The 21670-nt window shown below is 40.8% G+C and overlaps 1 protein-coding gene across 9 annotated transcripts in view; it reads left to right on the forward strand.

Annotated features, from left to right (window-relative positions):
- The first annotated feature begins 479 nt into the window (after positions 1 to 479).
- The window catches only part of NECTIN3 (nectin cell adhesion molecule 3), an 86141-nt gene continuing 64950 nt past the window's right edge, over positions 480 to 21670 (forward strand). For 2 of the 9 annotated variants that reach the window (XM_017807919.1, XM_017807917.1), the window contains exons 1-3: positions 480 to 718; positions 7071 to 7148; positions 19805 to 20143. In XM_017807919.1, the coding sequence (XP_017663408.1) occupies positions 517 to 718; positions 7071 to 7148; positions 19805 to 20143 (619 nt within the window). In that variant the 5' untranslated portion in view covers positions 480 to 516. Of the gene's footprint in view, positions 719 to 7070; positions 7149 to 10572; positions 10663 to 19804; positions 20144 to 21670 lie in introns of those variants that run through there. The other 7 variants (XM_017807922.1, XM_017807920.1, XM_017807924.1 and 4 more) reach the window with 5 other exon arrangements.

The following is a 21670-nucleotide window of genomic DNA, read 5'->3' on the forward strand; positions in this document are numbered from 1 at the left end:
GCGCAGGGGGCGGGGGGGATGCCGAGGGGGCGGGAGCCCGGGAAGGGCGGAGGGTCCGGGCGGGTGCCCCCGGCCGCGCTCGGGGCGGGGGCGGGAGCGACGGGGCGGGGCGGGACGTACCAACAGCCCCTCGGGGGAGGACACCGTGGCACCCCCTCCCACCCGCCGCCCGCGATACCTACGGGAACCCCCCCCCCTGCGCGGTGCGCTTCTGCCAGTCCCACACAGCGGGGCAGGGAAGGCGGGGACGAGGCGACTCGCCCCGGTGCGGGGGGGAGGTGGCGGGGGTCGCGGTGGAGGCGCACGGCACACGCCTCCCACCCTCCCTCGGCCCCCCCTCCCTGCGGCGGGTGGTGCGGCCCGCTCTGAGGAGGGCGGGAGCGGCGCGCCCCGCCCCGCTCAGTGACACACGCTCCGTGTGGGGAGGCGCCGCCGGCGCGGGCAGCGGGACCGGGCGGGACCGGGCGGGACCGGCCGGGCGGCGTAGCGGCGGCGACTGCGAGCCGAGCCCGGAGCATGGCAGGGGCCGGAGCCGCTGCGGAGGCTACCGCTGGTTTTCCCCCTTCGTCGGCTCCTGCCGCCCGCCGGGAACTTTTCCTAGCGGCTGGTGGCGGTGCCTCCCCCCGGTGGCGGCAGCGGCGGCGGCGGCTGCGCTCGGCGGTGCCTCCCGGGCCGGGGCTGGGGCTGCTGGGGTTGGTTTTCTCTCGCTTCTGCTGCAGTAAGTGGAACTTTTCCCCTTGGCGGACGGGCGAGGGGGTGGGTGGAGGAAGAGGAGGAGAGAAACCCGAGCCCCGGGAGCGCCGGGGGACGCGGCCGAGTTGAGGGAAAGTTTGTGTGGCGGCCGGCGGGGCGGGGTGGGGGGGCTGCCGGGGGCTGCCGGCCGCCCTGCGCGGGGGGAGCCGGGCGGGACGCGGCCGGGATCGTGCAGGGGGGAGCGATGCGGGGCAGGGTCGGAGCCGGAGCCCGCACCGCGCCGGGCAGACCCGCGGGCGCTTCCCCCCGGGAACCGCCGCCACTGCCGCCGGGAGGGCGGGTGGGTGTCCCGGGAGGCCGAGATTCCCCGGCGGTCGGGCTCGGGTGGCCGCGGCCCGGGCGGGGCAGCAGGGGAAGTTTATCCGCCGGCGGCGGGGCTGGGGCTTCCCCCGGCGGGCGGCAGGTTATCCGCTGAAATTCCCTTCCTGAACGGCGGAATTTTGCTTGTTTGCGGGAATTCGCGGGTGCTTCCCCCCCCCCCGGCACTTCCCCTTTCCCTGCCTGTGGGAAGGACAGAAGGGTCTTGGCGTTCTGCGGGAGCTCTTGGGGGCCGGGATAGTTACACGCTTTGCTGCCGGCGCTGTTGGCCCGTGTGGTTGTTCCCCGTCGCCGAGGTTGAAATCCGTGCTGGTGGCGGGGTGAGGTCGCTGCCGGTGCGGTGGCTTTGTGCGCTTCTCATCACCCGCATCCTGAGCAGCTGCTGCCGGGGGCACTGCGGTGCCGGGCCCCGCGGGGCTTTGGCGTGACCGCTCGGGGGAAAGTGCCATCACCAGCCCCCCCTTCCCGTGCATCTTCCTGTGGGAAACAAACAAGCGACGTAGCAGTTGGAAACTGAGCAGGAATTTATTTATTTATTTATTTATTTATTTATTTACTACTGCGTGCGGTGTGGTGTGCGTGGTGTCTTTTTTTTTTTTACAGCAGTGGAAGATGAGAGAGGGGATAAAAGTGGACTTGGGCGAGAGCAAATCGAAAACCGTCATCCTGCCGGTGTATTCCCAGTGCAGCAATGAGTAGTTGGCAAGGATATTTTATTATAGGAGACACTGTGTCCCTTCCCTCTTTAATGAAGGAGGAACAAGTTAGAGGAGGTAGTCTCTGGAGATTCATGTGATAAAAATACCCAGGAACTTGCAAGCCGTAAAGCAGTTGTGTAGTATCTGAGAAATGCTTTTTCAGGGAGGGAGTTGAGGCGCTGCTGCTGTAGGATTGTGCTCGTGTATGTAATAGTCTCCCCCCTCTGGCAATGATGTAGCTTTCAAAAAAGATCATTGTTCCTAACTTTGTAAATATTGAGAAGGCATCACATTTCAAAACTTTAAGGCTTGAAGATTAATTTCCATAGGGTCGGCAAACTTTTTTGCTCTAGCGCTTCTCTCCCTTTTTTTCGGGGTTATTTCTGCTCTTTTGCAATTAAAAACGTGAAGCATCAGACTTGACATAACCTTGACAAGCTATTTTTATATCTAAATGTGAAGATAATAGTAACAATGAAGTTAAGAGCATCCGTGCCCCGTGTCACACAGTGACTTACCGGTTTAGTCTTGATGAGTGTCATTCGGATGTCAGCCTTCCCAGATTCTTTTTGGCATATGTGAACTTGACTGATAACACTTCAGAACATCTGCCAGAAGCGGCAATGTTGTGTGGGAATAAGCACAGAGTTTAGAAGTATAATCTCTGGATGAAAAGGAAAACTTAAAAAAAACTACTAGTGACTTTTGGACTGTGGGATAAGCAGCAGGGAAAGATTGATTTTTTTTTTTTTTTGTCAATATCTCAGATTTTAGTTTGTTTTTTTTCCCACTTGAAATTTCCCACAATTGTTTTCATTATCATTGTAACTGTAACACGAGTATGAAGGAAAACTATTGTTATGGCTGGCTTTTAAGAGTGCTCCTATATACATTTTGAGCATGATTACGTGTTGATGGAATTCAAAACTGCTGATTACATTTGGTCACCTTTCCTACTATTGGTCGGCCAATTCTGATAATGATAGCAAAAGGAAGATTTGAAAATGGTACCACAAAAAAATACAAACCCTAGTAGAATAATGCCACTATTTTTATACAATCATTTGGGCTGGCAATTAGAAATGACGATTTATTTGATCTGTAATTCCTCAGAGAAATATTGCCAAAAACCCCTCAACACTGCCACCAAAAAACTGAAGGGGGGCACAAAGAGAGAAAATATATCAGGCATCTGAAATAACAGCAACTTCTGGATTTTTGAATAAAAATAAACCTGCTTTAGTAAATACTGCTCTTCTTAGGAAAGCAAGACTATTGGGTTCAGGTAACATGCACAAGTAATTGTTCCACTTCTCAGTCAGACAGTGCATGATTCAATGAAGTAGGTACTAAACTTGAATGATCAAATCAGTATAGCTTTAAACTAGGGGAGATGTATGGCATCCATAAGAAACATCATCATAACCTTAAATCTATAAAATAACTTACTCTGCCTTGTGACAAATATTTTTCAGCTATGTTGTAAACGAGGACCTGTGTGCTACTAAATAAATTCCTCATAATTTCAGTGCCTCACTAGTTTGTGCACGGCAAAAAGATTTTTGCAGAGTTTTCTGGAATATAACTACGAATTAAAAATTAGCAAAATCATAAAATGAGGTGAATAGAAAGAAAAGATAATCAAGATGCTTTTTTTTTCATTGAGGAAATGATTATTTATTTTCAATTTGAATTGTTGGTTAAGTTTCTTAGTAAGGCTAGAAAAAGTGTGTGGGGCATGTATCTTTTTAAGTTTCGTTGTATTTTTTTTTTTTTTCAAAACAGCTTGGAGTACAGGCTCCAGAATGGTAGTGGAGCTGGAATGATTGGATTATAAAGATGTGGATGGTATAAGTATACAGTATACAATATATTAAAAAAAAAAATTAAAAAAAGAAGAAATTTCCCAAGTAACTATTGACCAAAACAGTCTGTTTGAGTATAAACTTTTTTAGTGATTTTTCAGGTTAAGTCATGGCAAAAACAGGAGGTCAGGCAAACCAGGTTACTGCCTTGGAAATGGGGAAGCATGGTAGAGTGTTCAAAAAGACAACAGAATGTATTTTTTTCCTCATTGTGTGTCAAAGTCAATGGTAATAGTTTAGAAATTCATGTCTGAATATGCATTTATTTTTTGAAAACGGTATGGAGAAAAATGCAGTTTTAAAAAGACATTAGATGAGCCAATATGACAATAGTGAGAGAAGGAATAGAAAAACTATAGAAGGTATTTGAGAAGTTGGAAAGAGTGAAGTGGTGGTGAACTATGTAGTAGGCTGGGCAGTGTGTGAAACTGCTGTGTGAAGAAACAGAGCAAATTCAGTGGTAGAAATAAGAGTAACTTCAAATAGGAGAGTTTAAATCTGGATTGTTTGATAATTTAAAAAAAAAAAAAAAAGCTGCCAGAAGTTTGTCCAGCCTGTACTTCAGGATAACTAGTTAGATTATGGGGTGTGCTGCTATGGAATGGTTCTTAGCTCTGTTTCGTTGTGGTAGGTCTGTCATGTTCAAGATTACTGTTACACTGTGATGCTTCTGCTGTGCAAGAGCTCCCATATATATGGAAATGAAGTACAGTGTTATTTAAGATCTGAACACTTGGAGTATCATAAAAGAATTGCAATGGTTTTTTATCCACTTGTGCTACGTAAAGGTTGAACAGTTACTTGATTTAAATGATGTGTTTCTCTTGCCTCCTTAAATAACTTAATTTTACGTCATGGAATATGGATACTGTTTAATACTGAACAAAAGGCAGTTCTAGCAGGATTTATTTCTTGTGAGATTAGAGTCAGGTATTCTGTTTAGAAATATGGTCAAATCTAGGCTGTTTTCTTTCCCATCCCTTTTGTGTAGTATTGCTGCCAGGGTGATATTGAGAAACAAAGAGCTGTTCTGTAGCAGAAGAAGCAAAAATATGTTGGCTTTACAGAGCACCTGTACCAGCTGATCACCTTTCAGGTGCTGGTAGTAGAGCTTTTAAGGTATGCAAAATCACAGATGTAAATTGGGAGTAGGAGTTGGGGGTGTGTTGCTTCAGTAATCAGTGTGTGGGGCTAATAAGCGGAGCATTTGTGGAGCTCAAAGGAAAAAATAAGTAAGAAGCTCTAGAGTCAGGTGCCTAAATCTCAATTTGTAGAAACAAAATTAGTAGTGAATGAAAGCAGGGTAAGAGAAATAGAAAACCTGTTATACGGACTGTTAAAAGATAATCTTACTTAGTGCCAGCTACGTGGAGTGCTGTTAGTAAATGTTGTCCTTTTTTTAGTGTTGATGTGGTTATCTGTTGGAAGAGCAATAAACTTTAAGAGTATGACTTTCCAGAGTATGACTTTCCATCCGGTGTTACACCAGAGCACTGCTGTGGGGGTGGCCTGAGCTGCTGTTCTGGGGTTGAACGGGGCTTTGTCCAAACAAAGTTCTTTATCTTAAGGTACAGCTACAGCCTGGTTAGATAAGTGTGCACAGTGAGAGTGCTGAGATTGTCTGTCTGCTTGCTCTGGAGCCCTTCTACCTTTCCACTTAAAGGTGGGCTTTGTGATGACAGATTACTTTGCTCTAGCACAGTTTGTGTTTGTACTTGGACTTTTGTTCCCAGCTTTGAATGAATGTGTTGTATTGAATCAGGATTATTTGAAGGTTTGTTTTTTTTTCCTTTTCCCCTGATGACTGTTGTACTGATTGGTGTGTGGATAGTAATGCAGAAGTTCCTGTGAGGAATTTTCTAAGGGACCTGATAGTTGGATATGAACTAAGTGGCCAGATTTTCTTAGTGAAGAATAGGTATAGGTGCAATTATTTAATCATTAGTAATTTGTTATACCATGTGGTGTTTGATTTTGCTGTTGTTTGAAGAGGAGGAGGTGTATATGATCTTTAAAGGTGCCTTCTTACCTAAACAATTCTATGGTTCTGTGTATCTATGGGGTTATTTTGTTAGGATTAGCCTGTCTAAAACAAGATTTTAGAGAAGTACTTACTGGAAGGGCAGTTGTATTAAATGCCTCAGAGATCATAGCCCTCTGAAGTACAGTAATGTATTTTTATTGAGAGGATGGAGAAGATGAATTACTTCATTAGGCATGAAATAAGTTGATCAGGCTTTCTTATTAGAGGTAAAGGGGTCATTAGCATTATTCTTTATTCCTGGTTAGAAAGCAGATGGGTTGCTTAGAAAAGAGTATCATGTTAGTGTGGGAAGAAATCACAAGATGAGCTAAGAAAGAAAAGATGGGAATAGCTGAATGTGGATAAAACGCAAGGAAATATATGAGAAGCTATTAAAGAGTGAAATGTGCAGTAAAGACCTTGCTGGGGAAAATGATTATTGTATTTGAATCTATAAAGTGGGGAGAGATGAAAAAGCTGTTAGATGAAAGCTTGTCTTACTCCCCTGGAGGTGAAGATAGTGGGTTAAGATGAAGTGTAGGTACATATGAGTAAGACTTGAGGGGGCTCATGGCCAACATTTACATTGGTTCTAGAAAAGCTGGGCCAGTGGCTGCTTATTACACAACTTAGTACACAGTCTTGTGATGAAGAGCTTTAGGACAAAGCACAACTTCCAAGTGAGGGTAAAATCACAGAACTAACTTTTTTGTGTTATCCAATACATGAACGCTTCAGGAGTTATTTTTCTCCTCATTCTTTCGGGTAATTAACTTTTAGAGTTGGAAATGTTTCAAATGTGAACTCAAAAATTGATCTTTCTGTCCATGACTTAGCAATAGAAGAAAATTAACAACAAGAATAAAAAAAAAAAATTAAAAGTACTGAAACTTCTGTCTCTGTCCTTTATCCTTGCTTTTTCCAAGTGTTGGAAAAGGTAGGTCAAATTTATTGAGAAGGTCACTTTTAGTTCAAGTAGTGAAAAGTAGTAACAACCTTCCAGACAATCCTATTTTATCACTACTGCATTCTTCTGTTTAATATTTTTACTGCTTTTCAGTTGTTTATCAAGTAGTGTACAGAAGTAAAAACATTTTTAGTTTTGCAATAACTCAGAATAGCACATTTTCTTATTCTTAGGCTACACTTGACCAGCCTTCATTCTGTCTGGAGTTGACTGTTGTACCAGGATTATTTACAGCAGTAGAGGCTCTTGCCAATTTTTCCTCCTACCCCCCCATGTCAGACTTTCATTATCTGACATTTAAGATAACTTTATGTGCCTACAGGGATTCATTGTTTTCTCCTTTCCTATTAGTCAAGGCTGGTATAACATGATAGTTTTTAAACTAGTCCTGGGATTAGTTTGTACAGAACAGAATGTTTTCTTAAGTGACTTTTTTAAATACTTAGCAGGTGCTAGTGCTGTCCCTGGAGTGCAGTGGCATGTACAAAATTTGGAGGCATTGAAATGGCAATCTTCTGCTGAAGGTGAGTAAAGACTAGTCAAACAGGTCTCCATAGCTGATGTGTGTAAAGAGGAGTGGAAAAAAACCACCTGAGCTAGCTTGATGACTTGATTAGTTACTTTTGGATTTGTTACTTTCATTAGCCCTTGAGTTAGAAGATTACAAGTGTGTTAGAGTTAAATTTTTCTTAATCCTGTTTTGTGTAGGCATTCTTTGCCCACTTCTGTTGCTTTTTTTACTTGAAATAGCACCCATGGTGCAGGTGGTTAAGCTGAAAACTAATTATTGCTGGGACAAGCACACTTAAAAACAGCCTTAAAAACAGGATGAGTGGATGCTGGAGAAAGAATATAGACAAGTTGAGATCATGTTCAAGTTGGATAACTGGCTTTACTTAATTTCAGTGCACATAATTTGGTAGAAAAATAATCACTTGAGTCAAGCATAAGTTAAATTACATCAAATGCAAGTAACTGAAAGGGCAAGACTTCTGATTTGGGGTAATTTTTTTCCCCAAGTTCCTTTAATTTCTCCAGCATCATCTGTTGGCCCTTGCCACAACAAAACAACTACTTAGCTCTGGTAAAAATCATTACTAGAGGTTGGAGAAGCCATGTCAAGAGCTGTTAAGCTTAATACATTTTTGAATATATTTCTAAAGATTGATAACTGCATTATAAAAACCCACTTCTCAGCCCTTCACTGGTGATACTATTTCTGTGTTTTAAATGCTTCAACGCACTTTTGACTTCAAAAGGTAAACTTTCTTGAAACAGAAGTAATGTTGTTATGACTTCATTAAGGTACTTTAACATTTAAAGAGACTCTATAGTTCTAAAGAAGTCAGCCATGAGAATGTGATGGTTGTGACCATACCATGAATGACTTGGGAAATTTAAATGCATCCTGTTGAAGGTTTCAATGTATTATTGGTAGCTGAGGTAGCATAAAATAGTCTACCTCTGGTAACTAGCAAGTGCAATATTCCCATTTATCCAGGATATCCTGTATAGGAAGAAGCATACTAAGTTCTGTGTAGCTGTATTTCATCAGTTTGTGGTATCAGAAGTAGTTCAGGCTTCTGCACGCAGCTTATATGGCAGGACACTGGAACAAGACAAACTTTAAGGTCCCTTCCAACCCAAACCATTCTATGATTCTATATGTATAACACAACTGTTAGGTTCAGTGGCTGTAAAATAGTAAGGCTTTTTACTATAACCAGATTAATTATTACAGGTGATGCATCAGTGCGGTCACATGAACATTTAATACCTTATGCTACCTTTTGACAAATCAGAATGTGATCTCTTATTGAGAAACAGTTTTGTGTAAGCTTCATTTAATATCTTTGACAGATTCCACAGAGTGTTCTGCCTTACAGAAAGAGGCGAGGTCTGTGGGACTCTGTGGAACTGTTAGTGAAAATTCTTTTGGTAATGGATTTCCAGAGCTGCTCTGCAGCTGTGTTATTTGAGACTCAAGAGGCATGGCTTAGGTTTGATAAATTGATGTGGCTACAAACAAGGTGAAAACTGAAGTGAAGTGAGGAAAAGCAGTTACGGTGGCGTCTCCACAACTCGAGACTGCTGTGAAAAGAGGTCCTGAATTTATTGCTCTAAGTACCTAGGACAAGACTATGGACAAAGGAAGAACAGCAAGTGTTATTAGCCTTAATAAGCTTATAATAAGATTTCCTAAAATGTGCTTGTAGCCAAACTGGTGAGATATGGTTTGGGAAGTGGATTATTAAGTGGGTGAAAAGTTGTGTGTAGTGCTGAACTTGAAAGGTTCTGATCAGCTGAAGTCCACCTGGAGGCTTGTTACTGGTGGCATCAGTGCAGGGGCAGTTTGTCTACATTCCAGCCACTCTTCCAGGTCACTGATGTACTTAGAGCAAATTTGTGGATGCTGCCAGACTGTGAGGGTCAATTGACTTGCTGGAGGCTAGGGCTAATTGAGTGGGATGTTTGCAGGTTGGAGAAATACCTGTTGGAAACTTTATGAAGTTCAAAAGCAAATGCCAAGCCAAATCTCTTTGGGGCAGAATGACCCCATGCAGCAGCATAAATGTGGTGCCAACTGGTGAAAAGTACCTTTAACAGTAAAGAACATAAGGGTCCTTGTGGGTCAGTGTGTGCCTTTGTGGTGCAAAAGGTGAAGAGCACACAGGGCATGGTCAGCCAGTTGAAAGAAGCAATTATTCTCCACTATTTGGAGCTTGTGAGACTGCATCAGAAGTACCATGGACAGTTTTGTATCCCCAAATACAAGGAAGATGCTGAGGTGCCTGTGAAAGGCCACTAAGATAAGGAGTCGGCAGCACATGATGTATGAAGAGGGCTTGAGGAGTGAGTTTGTTCAGCTTTGAGAAAGATCTCGAGTGGGGGATCCTAATTGCTGGCTCTGACTGTTTAATAGGTAGTGAGGACGAAAATGAAGACGGACTCTCCTTAGCTATGCTAAGGATAAGAGGCAGCAGACACAAGCTACAGCAAGGCAGATCTTTATAATGTGTTAGCAGTATGTTTTCCCACACAGAGAATGAAGCACTGAAACAGGTTGTGGGATCTCTGTCCCTGAAAATATTCAGAACCTGACTATGGTATGACCCTGAGCAACTTGATCTGACTTCAAAGTTGGCCCTGCTTTCAGTTGGGGGTCGGATTGGATAACCTCCAGAAGTCCCTTTCAGTCTAAATGAGCCTCATACTGTGCATGGGTAAGCAGGAGCTAGTATACTATAGTTAGTCCTGGAAGAAAAGTAGTAGTTGGAAATCTTCTATCCAGATTAAAATGTCCAAGTCAAGTCTGAAACAAGTTTTTCGTATAAAGCAATTTGGTTGCTAAAAGCTTACTTTAAAATTGGATCCTATTTTTAACTCCTAATGGAAGTCATAACTGTTAGAGGATTTGTTAAAGATCTGCCTACATTTCTTCTGTTAATTCAAAAAGGAGCCAGTAAGACCAGTCTCTTACAGCACAGAGCTGGCTGACAGTGTGACACATATAGAAAATATAGTTTGGCCGTAAATCCAGCAGCTATTAAAGAGCATTCCCTAAGCTTAGTGTCATGATGCAGTTGCTGGACAAAAAAGGGTTAACTTTCTGAAGTAGCTTGCAGTGGAGGGCGGCCTTAAGAGCTAAAAAAAAGTCAGCAGTGTCAGCAGTGCAGGGGGCAGCAGGCATCCACATAACTTTGTAATGTAACTGTTAACTCATCAGATCTTCTCATGGACAGCTGAGATTTGCTGGTCCTGACAAAATGCGTTTATTTTATATGTCATTGTGTGGCCGCAGTTGTTCAATATTGGCAGATAACATTCAAACTTTATAGGTAGTTGAAAATGTGAAGTTAATGTTTAGCTGTCTTTCTGAACTTATTGGAGACTTTGCTACTTAGTGCAAAGTACAACCTTCCTTCTCCTCCCCCAGACCTCAGTCCTCTGGAGAGTAGGTGGTATGTGGAATGACAGCATATGAAAAGGGAAGGAATGGTCTGCTTAAGGGAGTCGGGACTTTCCTACGGATTAAAGGTCTTGTTCCTTCATCTAGAAGGGTATCACACACATCAGTGCTCCTGACCACTTTTTAATGACTTACTAGTTTCAATGTAGGAGGTAGAGTGCTGGGGGCAGGAAATGCTGAATGCTTACAACTGTTGCTGTACACTTAGCAGAATTCCAGGTCCTTCCTTATTAATTTCACAGAAAAACCAAAGCAAAAATCAAACTCCCCAGAGCCCCCAAAATCCTGGTAACTTGGTATTTATGTCAAGCAATTGCTTGTACAGAATTTCTTGGTAGCTTGTCCTTGAGCTTTCTGTAAGGACTGTGTGTGCTCACACCACTAAATGCAGTGGGCAGTCTCTCTCATCATGCCGTGTTCCTTTCTCCATTGAAAGTTGGAGCGATGACCATTTCCACATTACTTGAATTTTTGCTTCATTGTTCCTGTGTAAAAGTAATATCCTACCAAAGACACAGGTGTTAACACAACAGTATTTTTTCATTTACATTGTTCTCCCCAAAATGGCTAAAGTGCCCTACATAGTTGGGGTTTTTTAAGCTATTTGTACTTAAAACTTCATTCTTGGTTAAGTTAGGAATTTCATAGCCCTGCTGGAGTGTGGGAAATCCTGAACCAGTGTAAGGAAGAAATACTTCTCTCTGAGGGAGCACTTGCCAAAGTGATTGAGGAATAAATATTGTTCTGTGGTGATATTGAAGACTCAACTGGATGAGTCTCCAAGCAGTCTTATATAACTGGACCTACTTTAAGCAGGACTAAGTAGCCTCTAGAGGTCCCTTGCCTCTTACCTATGTGAAATCATTATTCTCTACATCAATATTAGAGCTTGTTTCTTTGCCACTGATAAGTGTGTTATGAAGAGACTTGTACCTAGGACTTCACTTGTGTTTGTGGTAATTACTAGGTGGAAATGATCACTATAGCTTTTATGTCTGTTGGACATGACTTTTTGAGCACTTTAGAGATGTCACAGGCTTTCTGTGAAAGCTGCCTTTTTTTGTTTGTTTTTTTTTTTTTCCCCCCTCTACAAAGTGGTACTGATGAATAGTGATTCCTGGGACTTGAGTCTGAGTATTTCAATCTGACAAATGAAATCAGTGTGATTAAGTCAAGAATGTCTTGCTGCTCATAACTTAGACTGTGGGATAGACTTGAGCTTTCTGGGTGACTAGCAAGATGCACGTTGTATTTACCTTCATGGTTGGGATGGAAGTGTATGTATTGATTGCTGTGTATTAGAAAAGTGAGTTGTTACTTTATAATGAAAGAGAACTAACAACAGTGACAAAAAATCCTATACTGACACTTTGTGTTTGTATTTTTTGATTCTGGTTGCAGTTGCCTTGTTTTATTTCTGTTAGTATGTGTAATGGCAAGTTTATTATATGGTAGTGTTAAAACAACCGTGTAACTTGGAAGGGAAGTTGTTTGTTGGACTTTTGTGACATCTGGAATAGCAACCCACGTTTTTGCAAGTTTGTGGCTAGGTGGAGGAGACTATGCTTCTGTGTCATTGGTAACTTCCAGGTTTTGAAATGAAGCAGAAGTGATGGGCAGTAACTCCTCAGACTTCTGTGATACCTAGTGTCCAGTCCCTCATCCCCAATTTTTGTCTTCCTCTCAAAGAATAAGAAAGTGGATATTGTGATAGCATTCAATGGCATTAAATTGCTTTTCCAAATTTGAGTGGAGAGGTCTGGAGCCTGGAAGGAAGTGGAAGGATATTTATGTGACCAGATCTTCAGCCAGCAGTCTCTGTGGTCTTCCTGGGACCTTTTTCTGGAGAGAATTCTTATGGTGGAATCTATAGTTCTAGGTGATGCTGGAGGATAGTAGGATCTTGTCTATTCCATTTTCTGGAGTATGAGGTGCCCTAATTATGCATAAATACTAATTGATAATAAGTTGGAGTAAAGGTGAGTTACACAGGGCTTTGGAGGACCTTATGAAACTTGAATGATTGAAGAGTTAAAGAAGCTGAAGTGTAGGTGGATGTTCAGCGATGCTCCTAAAGTGTCCTTTGTGGAGGAGAGTATTAAACTTCATATGTATTATTTATAATATATTTATAATATTTCTATAATTGGAAACGTGGCCTTGGGTTTGTGATGGTCAGTTCTGTGAACTTTGCCAAAGGTCTTGCTTGCAGGCAGCTGCCTGTACAAGGTATGAACTATGTAACGCACTGTTTTGAAGCGTTTTCTCTGTAATGATGTTATGTTGACATCTACTTTCAACTTGAGTTGGAATTTCTAGACTTAGCTCTGAAGAGTGTGCTAGGTTTGAAACCTCTTCAGAATAAATTGGTGTCTAGAAAGCGTTGATTTTTATGTAATATGTGTAGTTGCCTGTATTAATGAAAGGCAGTTGGTAGTAGGTGATGGAGCTGACTTAAAGGCCAGTGAAGGTCTGTGTACTTGATTAATAGAAGTCAGAAAAGCTGAAGCACTAGCTGACTAAAACTGTATATCTTCTGAATGGAATTTGTCAATAAATGCAAATAAATGAAGAAATCGAGCTTTTGAAATAAATTTTAAGCAAGCAAGACTGAAGTTATGTCTAAACATCAGGTTATAACACAGCTTATTATTGAACGAGTTACTTTGCTCAAAGCTGAAGGCTGTCATTTCTCCCGAGTCTTATTTTTTTGCTGAGAATGAGAAGACTGGTCTCTAAGGAATGATTTGAGTATGCCCTGGTGTCTTAGTTGAGGACAGACTGATGCTGATAGAGATTCCATGTGCGTTCATATATACAACTTTGAAGAGCTAAAAGCTTTTTACAAATCACATGACAAAAGATGAATATCTGCTTATGGATCAGAATACAAAAAATAAGTGATAGAGAAGACTGGTTGCCTGCTGTGAGCTGGCTGTCCCCCTGATGAAGAGGAGAACCTTTAGTGAAAAGAGTAACTGTAAAGAATGCAAATAGATGCAAATAACAGGAGATGAGGAATACATTTGGTAAAGAAGTATCTATTTGAACAGGTTGTAATATTCATGTTAAACCCAAAAGCAGTAGACCTGAGGATGAAAAAAGTAACTGAAAGTGCTCTGTCTTAAGTAAATATGTGTTAGCTGAAAGCAGTGATGTTCTTGAGCACAGAACTCCTGGGCTTTGTTGGTTTTCTTTGTGGTTTTGTGTGTTTGTTTTTTGCAAGTTTTTTGTGGGTTTTTTTTTGTTTGATTTGTTTGTTTGTTTGGTGTTGTTTTTTTTGCTTTGGTTTATCTCCTTCCTAACCTGCGCAGGCATACTTAGTATTGCAGTCATTCTCTTTTTGCAGTGTAAGTACTTCAGGACCTTTATTGGGTTACCTTCTTGGAGAATAACAGTCAGTTATTTCATCCTTTCTTGTAGGTCATGTTTTCTAGGCTTCTGAGCACACATTGCTTTCAGACTCTGGATGGCTGATATATAAGATGTTCAAGCTGAACAACTCCAGATGGAGCCTCAGTTCTGCTGGCTGGAGAAGAGAGTTTACTTCTATATTAGCATACTCTAGAGTGTCACTTCCAAGCATAATCACCATATACTTGCTGTAGCTTTCAGGACAGTCTTTGCTCTCTAACCAGTTACTTATCATCCTGCCTGTGTTACTTACACTTGTTTATGTTGACTGCTCTTCTAATTTGGACCCACTACAACTTTAAAGGTTTTTTTCCTGCCTGCCTGGGAAAGGTTTGTGTGTCTAACTTCATTTGGTTTTCTGTATACAAAGCAGTTACTTGGCAGCACCACCAAGACTCAGAAGTACAATGCTTCTTTTGACCTTCTGCCATATCTGTTGGATGTTTTGGTGATGTGCTTATAGGAGGATTTTAACATTTTGCACCACATCAGTTTGTCAGAGCTATTAACTCATCTTTTGTGTTTCAAAAGATTAAGATCATCTGGAACTCTTTAACAAACTTTCCAATCGGAGGTTTCAGTTACATTAAGGACTGCTTGTTTCAGTCTCTTCTTTTAGCATATTTATACCTATTGCTCTGATACTCAGGGATTTGAATTTATTTAAATGTGGATGTTAAGCATTTTGTGTTGGTTAGGAAGAGTATTGTGTTGGTTAGTGCTGTGTATTTTTATGGATAACTTTGGAACTACTTGTTTACTCTTACTACTAGTTTTTTAAGGGAGTGGGACTAAGAATGAGATGTTCTCCTCCAGTCCTGCTTTTGTGCCTGGCCTGTTGGAAAAAGAGTACCTCGTTGTCTTGCTTATTTCCTTTTAAAGGAGGTGGGATTGGAAGATTTGGTTGAACAGAGTTGGAAATATTCATTGCGGAAGAACGTCCAGCTGCCTCATAGCATGCCTCACTTATTAGTTCAGCATGTCTTTGTAAACATCTGAAAGCTTAGTATCAGGATAAACATGAATGTCTTAATTCACTATGTGTTAATATATATATATATAAGTTTATAATGTAAGAACATGTAAAATGGACCTTGATGTTAATATGGTTTAAATTGAAATGCCAAATGAAGTTTTAAAGTTCACAGAACTTTGTAAACATTCTTGGTGAGTAGTTAGATTTAAAACTTTAACCTTATAAAATTGGTTTTCTAAGAGTGTCCCTCCCAACTGAATTTGAAAAATGAGCTTAATATTCTTTTTTAAATTCCTCTAGTGTCTTAGATTGTATTTCATTTCCTGCTGCTTGATACTAAAGGTCGGTGCAGCATGGTAGGAAGCAGAGTATGCAGGGGCACAGTCACTGTCTTCTGTGGAGTTACTGAAAGTAGAACAGAAGCATCAGTTAACATGTGAAAAATGACATTGTGAAATAAGAATAGTGGGTAACAGCCAGCCTGACTTCAAAGGCAGAGCTGCTTCCAAGCTCCAACTCATGAGCTGGGCCCAAGCTGTGTTAGTGTTAAACCCTGAGTTGTAACTCCTTGTTACAACTTTGTGTTGCACTGGAGTAAAATACCTTTTTTACATCTGTTTTGTTGTTTTACATGGTGAAAATGTGAGTCTTGCTGATAATTGTTTATTGTGGTGCTGTAGAGGTTTGCATACTTTGTCATCTTGACTCATTTGTGTTAGGATGAGAGTTCTTTGTCCAGTGTTGCCTTGTGTGACCTTCTAACAGGCAGTGTGAATCCTCTCTGTGGGCTCTGGATGATGTCTTATGAGTGACAGCTGTAGCCTTCCTCACAAATATTACTATTGCTTGGTGTCTCTCTGTAGATTAACATGTTGATTCAACAACTGGAAGATAACTGACCATCCCTTCCATCAGCTGTGGGGAATGAAGGAGCAGAGTAACACAAGCCTCTTGTTAGAATGATGTGATAGGTCATCATCTGTACCCTTAGGAGCAGCAGGTGGAGGTTCAGAGTACTTAAAAATTGTGCAGAACATCCCATGACAGCACTTAACTGAGAATTTGTCTGTCTTGAGCTTGGTGTTTTGAGTAAAACCCCTGCTTCAGCAACAGTTAAGTTCTGATTGAGAGAAAGCCCGAGGATTTCAATAGTCTCGGCTTCAGACTATTGAATTGCTACGCCTCATTTCACCAAAACTTTTTGCATTCTGGCAGGCTTTTGCATGCCTGTTATATTACTATGATAAACACTGAATGAGGTTTTAAGAATTGCTCTCTGAGATGGAAATAATATACCTCCAGTTTTCTTCTTTAAAAAAATAATGCAAGTACTGTACAAAAAAAAAGGAACTTGAGCTGAGTACTGTACATTTAATGCTTATAGAAGCTCACTTTCCCCCCAAAAATTGATTGATGAACTAGAACTCCAATTCAAGTAAGGATTGTGATAAAGCAGATCCTTAGGCAGGAGGAACACTAGGTTATAATACTATCCCTTTGATCTAAGTGCAGTTTTTTTCTTAAGTACTTGCTTAACAGTTCTAATTGAAAGCTAGTGTTGAGGCATTTTGTACTACTTAATCTTGAATTTCTTCTATTCCTTGGTTCAGATCTTTTTTTGACACAGGAATTTGATCATGCCCTGGTACTCAAAAGACACACACACTGACTTCTTCCCGGTCATTTAACCATATATTTTTATAAAGCCTCAAGTTGAGGCTTGTTTTCTGCAGTGTCCTTAAGTGCTTTGCTTTTCCAGCTAAATACATCTGAAAATACCACTGGACTGTGTGACTGTGCTCGTGTCCTCTGTTGCATTGCTGCTTGTGATCGACAGAGCTCATTCAGAAGGTTAAATGGGGGAGAGAACAAGTGAGTTTTTGTAGGTTGGGGTCTCTTGGGTGCCTGGTGAGTGCTGACACAGGAGGAGGAGGACTGGAAGAATAAGTCTAAGCTTTCTGATGTAATTTGAAATTAGACTGACCTAACAGTAATGCTTAGCCTGACCTTAAGGGTTTTTCATGGGAAGTTCTGCTGACGTAGCAACTTGCTGTCACCAAAATGGGATGTTCTTGTTGTTCTGCTCCATTCTTGATTGGAACTCTTCTTAGTTCCCTGCCATTAGTGTGTGCTAAGGCCAGATGTGAACTGAATAACTTGTTGATAGAGGGAAAAACTTCAGTTTTCTGCTCTTCTGCAGTTTGGCTTTATTGTCTTGTGGAAATAGCCTGTGGGAAGTCAGTGGATAGAAAGCATCAGTGTGGTCTCCCTAAAACTTGAAGCATTTTGGAGTCTATGTACTGTTATATACACTATATGTAAGTTCAGTTTAAATGATTTGCATAGATAAGTTTGATTTTTATTTTTTTTTTGTGTCTTCAGAGTCTGAACATCTGTCAGAAGATAAATGCATAAAATTTGGAGTAGTGATCTATTGGCTTTACTTCCTTTGCTGTTGAAGGTGAATGAAAAAGATGTAACTGATCGACATTCTATAGCTGCAAGTGTGTTTATGTATATAAATGTGTATTTATGTTGCTCGTTTCAGTCTGTAAATCTTGAAAGTAGGAGCAGCAACGGAGAAGTTTGACTTCTGAAAATATTCATGCAATTTGTGTGAGAATACAATGTTCTCATAGCACAAACGAGCTGTTAGAAGAATTCCTTGGTGGAAAAATTGTTGAGTATTGACTTTTTAAATGTACCCTGGTCATCTTTGTGTAGCTAAAGCCTCCAATTACTGTGAGTAGAATTGTCCAAAAAAAAAAAAAAAGGAAACAAAAGAGCTTGTGTGGTCAACTAACTGGGATGTTTTTCCAGTTCGCTTTGTTACCTTCCCAGAAGTCTGAGCAGTTTTTGTAAGTCCACTTGTAGGGCTTTTCTATGCGAAGTTTGTTGGAGTTACATACGACTGATCGTTATGCTGAAGTTTAGCACAGGTTAAGATTGACTAGATTTAAATATTGCAAAATGCTGATTTCTGAACACAAGTGTGTTTTTCTTTACATAAATGACATGACAGAATAGATATATCCTGTACATTCTGGAATACGTTGCTGAAATGTAACTTGTGAACCTTATAAATAATGTAGAAAACACTAGTCAAATACTTTTTAAGAACCACTTCACCTTATGCTTAAATGTAGCAGTGGCAAGTGGAGACAAAATTTGGGCAGATTTTTGTGCATTTCAGTTAGTGTGCAAATAGTTACCCTCTCTTCAGTGTCTGACACAACAATGTTAGTTAAGAGGCATGAGAAGACTAGACAGAATATGCTTGCATTACTTGTGAATTAGTCATGGCAGATACTCTCTATATGAAATGCATTCAGATTTTTTTTTTCGTTTTCAGGCTAATTTTTCAGTCTTAGTGACTGGCATATCAACAATCTCGGTCCAAAGTTTTGGCTTAGTTTTTTATTTGTGCAGATTAAGGTGTTCATCCTGTTGATGTTAGTCAGTAGTTTTATACTGAAGGAATCTGTAGCTGACTCTTGAAGTCACTTCTTTGGGTGTCTTCGTGGACTCAGTTATGGTTTGAACAATGAAAAATCAATTGATGGGAAATGGAAGTCTTTAACAATGGACTTGTACATAAAGGCACATAGGGACTTCTGTCCTGAACAGAAGTCAGGCTTGTCTTTTGTGTGAACTTGGTGGGTGAAAAGGTGGTTCATATCTGAGGTTGAATGACCCCTTCATGCCTATGAAAATGGGACTACTAAAATTTAGACTTGAATCATGTTCCATGGGTGAACATCCTGCAGTACTGATTCAGTAACTGGAGAGAGAATTGGAGCATCTGCAATGGCTCTATTAAAACTTAAGCACAGGAAAAAGAAGTAGTGTGGACCAAGACTTTGATTCTTTTTCATCATGTTAGTTTGCTTCAAGTGAACTAGGGTGAAGTTTCTGCAGCATCTGTTCGGCAAAAGAAATTGCGAACCAGTGATTGATTGAACTGTTTTGTCCTGACGGATTTCCCTTTTTGAAAGGAGCTGGTGTAAAATGCTGAGCTCAGGACATAGTTGCTTCTGTGGAAGGTATTTTAGGTATTAAGTGGAAATGCATTGAATCTCACGCAAACACTTGACTGTGCCCACTCTCCTGTATTTGCTGTGTGAGGGAAGATCTAGTGTGAAGACACCACACTGCAGGGTAGCAGAAAGATTGCATATGTGTGATGGTACATGTCTTTGTTAGGAAGCAGGATAGGGAAGTTAAAATTGAGTTCTTAGATTGGTGATCACGTGGAGTAGTTTGTGGGGGTTTGATAGGGGTTCTCTTGTTTGGTTTTTAATTGTAGTTACTGGTATGGTAAGTGGTAAAAGTTACACTCATGCATTTTTCTTGAATTAATCTTTATTAAGAGTTCTATCTTTTGAAAACAGAAACAAGTGCAGTCATTTAACTTCAGTTTTTACCTGATGCTCTGGATCAGTAAGCAGACTGCTACAGTACCACTGTCTGGTTATTCCTTTTTTTCAGTAAATCTGAATATACACAATGCTCATATCTAATTAAATTTCCACAAGACTGTTACACCAGTTACACAATTGTCAGGTTGTTTTTATAGGAAACTGTGTATTGGTGATAGTATTCTCTAGTATTCTCTAAAAAATGGTCAGTCTATGCCTAGCTTTGATGTTTTTTGCTTGAAGCATGCTTCTGTGGTGTTTCTACACTGCTGTGAATCAGTTATTCAGAAGAAAGTGGGAATTGTCTTTTAAAAAGCCAAGCTAATTACTAAAGGAAGCTTAATGTGAAGGCTCAGAGACGTAATCTTCTTGTGTCCCAACTAACCATTGCTTTGTTTTTAGGTGCCTTAGCTGGACCAGTTGTTGATCCACATGTGACAGCAGTTTGGGGGAAGAAGGTTGCACTGAAATGCATAATTGATGTAAATGAAACAATAACACAAGTTTCTTGGGAGAAGATATATGGTAAAAGTTCACAGACTATTGCTGTTCATCATCCTGAATATGGAATGTCTATTCAAGGAGAATACCAAGGAAGAGTGACATTTAAAAACTACTCGCTTACTGATGCAACAATCCTTTTAGAAAATGTAAGCTTTTCTGATGCAGGAGAATATATTTGCAAAGCGGTTACATTCCCACTTGGAAATACACAGTCATCAACAACTGTAACAGTACTGGGTAAGTCAACTTCTTTATGAAAGAAGGTGAAGTTCTGCAGACTTACTAATAAGTTGTATTTTACCTTTTAACACAAAGAATATGCAAAATATGTATTTGCTGGTCTTCTATTACAGGTATCTTCTTGTTCTTACTAATGTCATTGAGAAGCCTTCTTTTAGGTCTTGCTTGTTTAGAACTTGCTCGTTGATTGTCTAGATATTAAAAATAAAATAACCAGTTCCTACTTAAGTGTTATGCTAATACAAACATTTAATGGCTTTACAACTTTGACTGGGCAGTGCTGAGACCATGGGCTTGTGTGTGTCTGCTGAGAAGCTGCTGAATGCTGCTTTAGCTACCATGGTGGGTAAATTCCCTCATAAATTCCCTCAGAGAGTGCTGTGAGTAGTCACCAGTTTTCAGAAAAAAAAGGTATTGTTTAAAACCTGCTGATGACCAATTGTCTCAGTGAAAAAATCCATTGTCTGTAATGAGGTCAGTGTTCTAAGAGAGGTGGCAGATGCTCCATGCCTGGAAACATTCAAGGTCGAGTTGGATGTGACTCTTAGCAACCTGATATAGGTGAAGGGGGATTGGACTAGATGGCCTTTAAAAGGTCCCCTCCAACTCAAATTATTCTATAAATGTGTTGCTAACATGGTAACTTAATGTAGCTGCTTGGGGCTGGTGATGTAAACTGTTCTTTGCATAGTATAAATGTAAAGCAAAACTATCAAGTTGACTGCTGGGGGCTGTGGGACGAAAGAGGCAACTTAAGCTCTTGACTGGTTGTGGGTGGTCATAATGCAAAGCTTTCATAAACTTGGGTTTTCACTTAGGCTAATTTAGTCCCTCTTGTTGAGGGTTGAGTATTGCTGTCATAAGGAATTACTACTGAAGCACAGGTAGACTTAGGTGGTAGTGCAGCGTGAGGTAAAATGATTACCCTGAAACTTGAAAACCTATTATTGACTTGCCCACTCCTTTTAGTAGTATTCCTTCTTGTAGTAGAGAAAGGTACTTCTGTATCTACTGCAAGTAGTCAATGGTACTTTCTACAGCTGAGGTGGTCCTCAGTGACTGGTTTTGTAAACAGATAGTAGAGTACTCAATGAGATGAAGCAGATGGCTGTTGCACAGTATGTAAACTGGTTTTCACCACAAGGTGGGGCAAAATAAACACATCAAAGCAACTGGCTTAACCCAATTTGAAACAAGTAACTTGACCAAAATTTGATGTGATGTACAAAGTATGTAGTTTTATGGCTCTCCTTTCCATGTACTGCAAGTGGCTGTGGCTGTGGTTATTGTAGCTGTCTTTTGACTTCAGGTTTCAGCTATTGTACTTTACCAATATGCATGGGAGGTTCTTACTGTTCTGCCTCATCTTTTCTAGTCAGTTCCCAAGGTTTTTTTTTCAGATCACATTACTAGTTGTGTCCATTTTGTCCTTGAAATTTCAGGTTTATGGAGAACCTGAGGACGTGCTTGGAAAGCAAACATGTGTCCTATGTATTTATTATTCTGCATTTGAAAATGTGGAAG

This window comes from Lepidothrix coronata, unplaced genomic scaffold (genome assembly GCF_001604755.1).
Source record: "Lepidothrix coronata isolate B3197 unplaced genomic scaffold, Lepidothrix_coronata-1.0 Scaffold21, whole genome shotgun sequence".
Taxonomy (NCBI): Eukaryota; Metazoa; Chordata; class Aves; order Passeriformes; family Pipridae; genus Lepidothrix; species Lepidothrix coronata.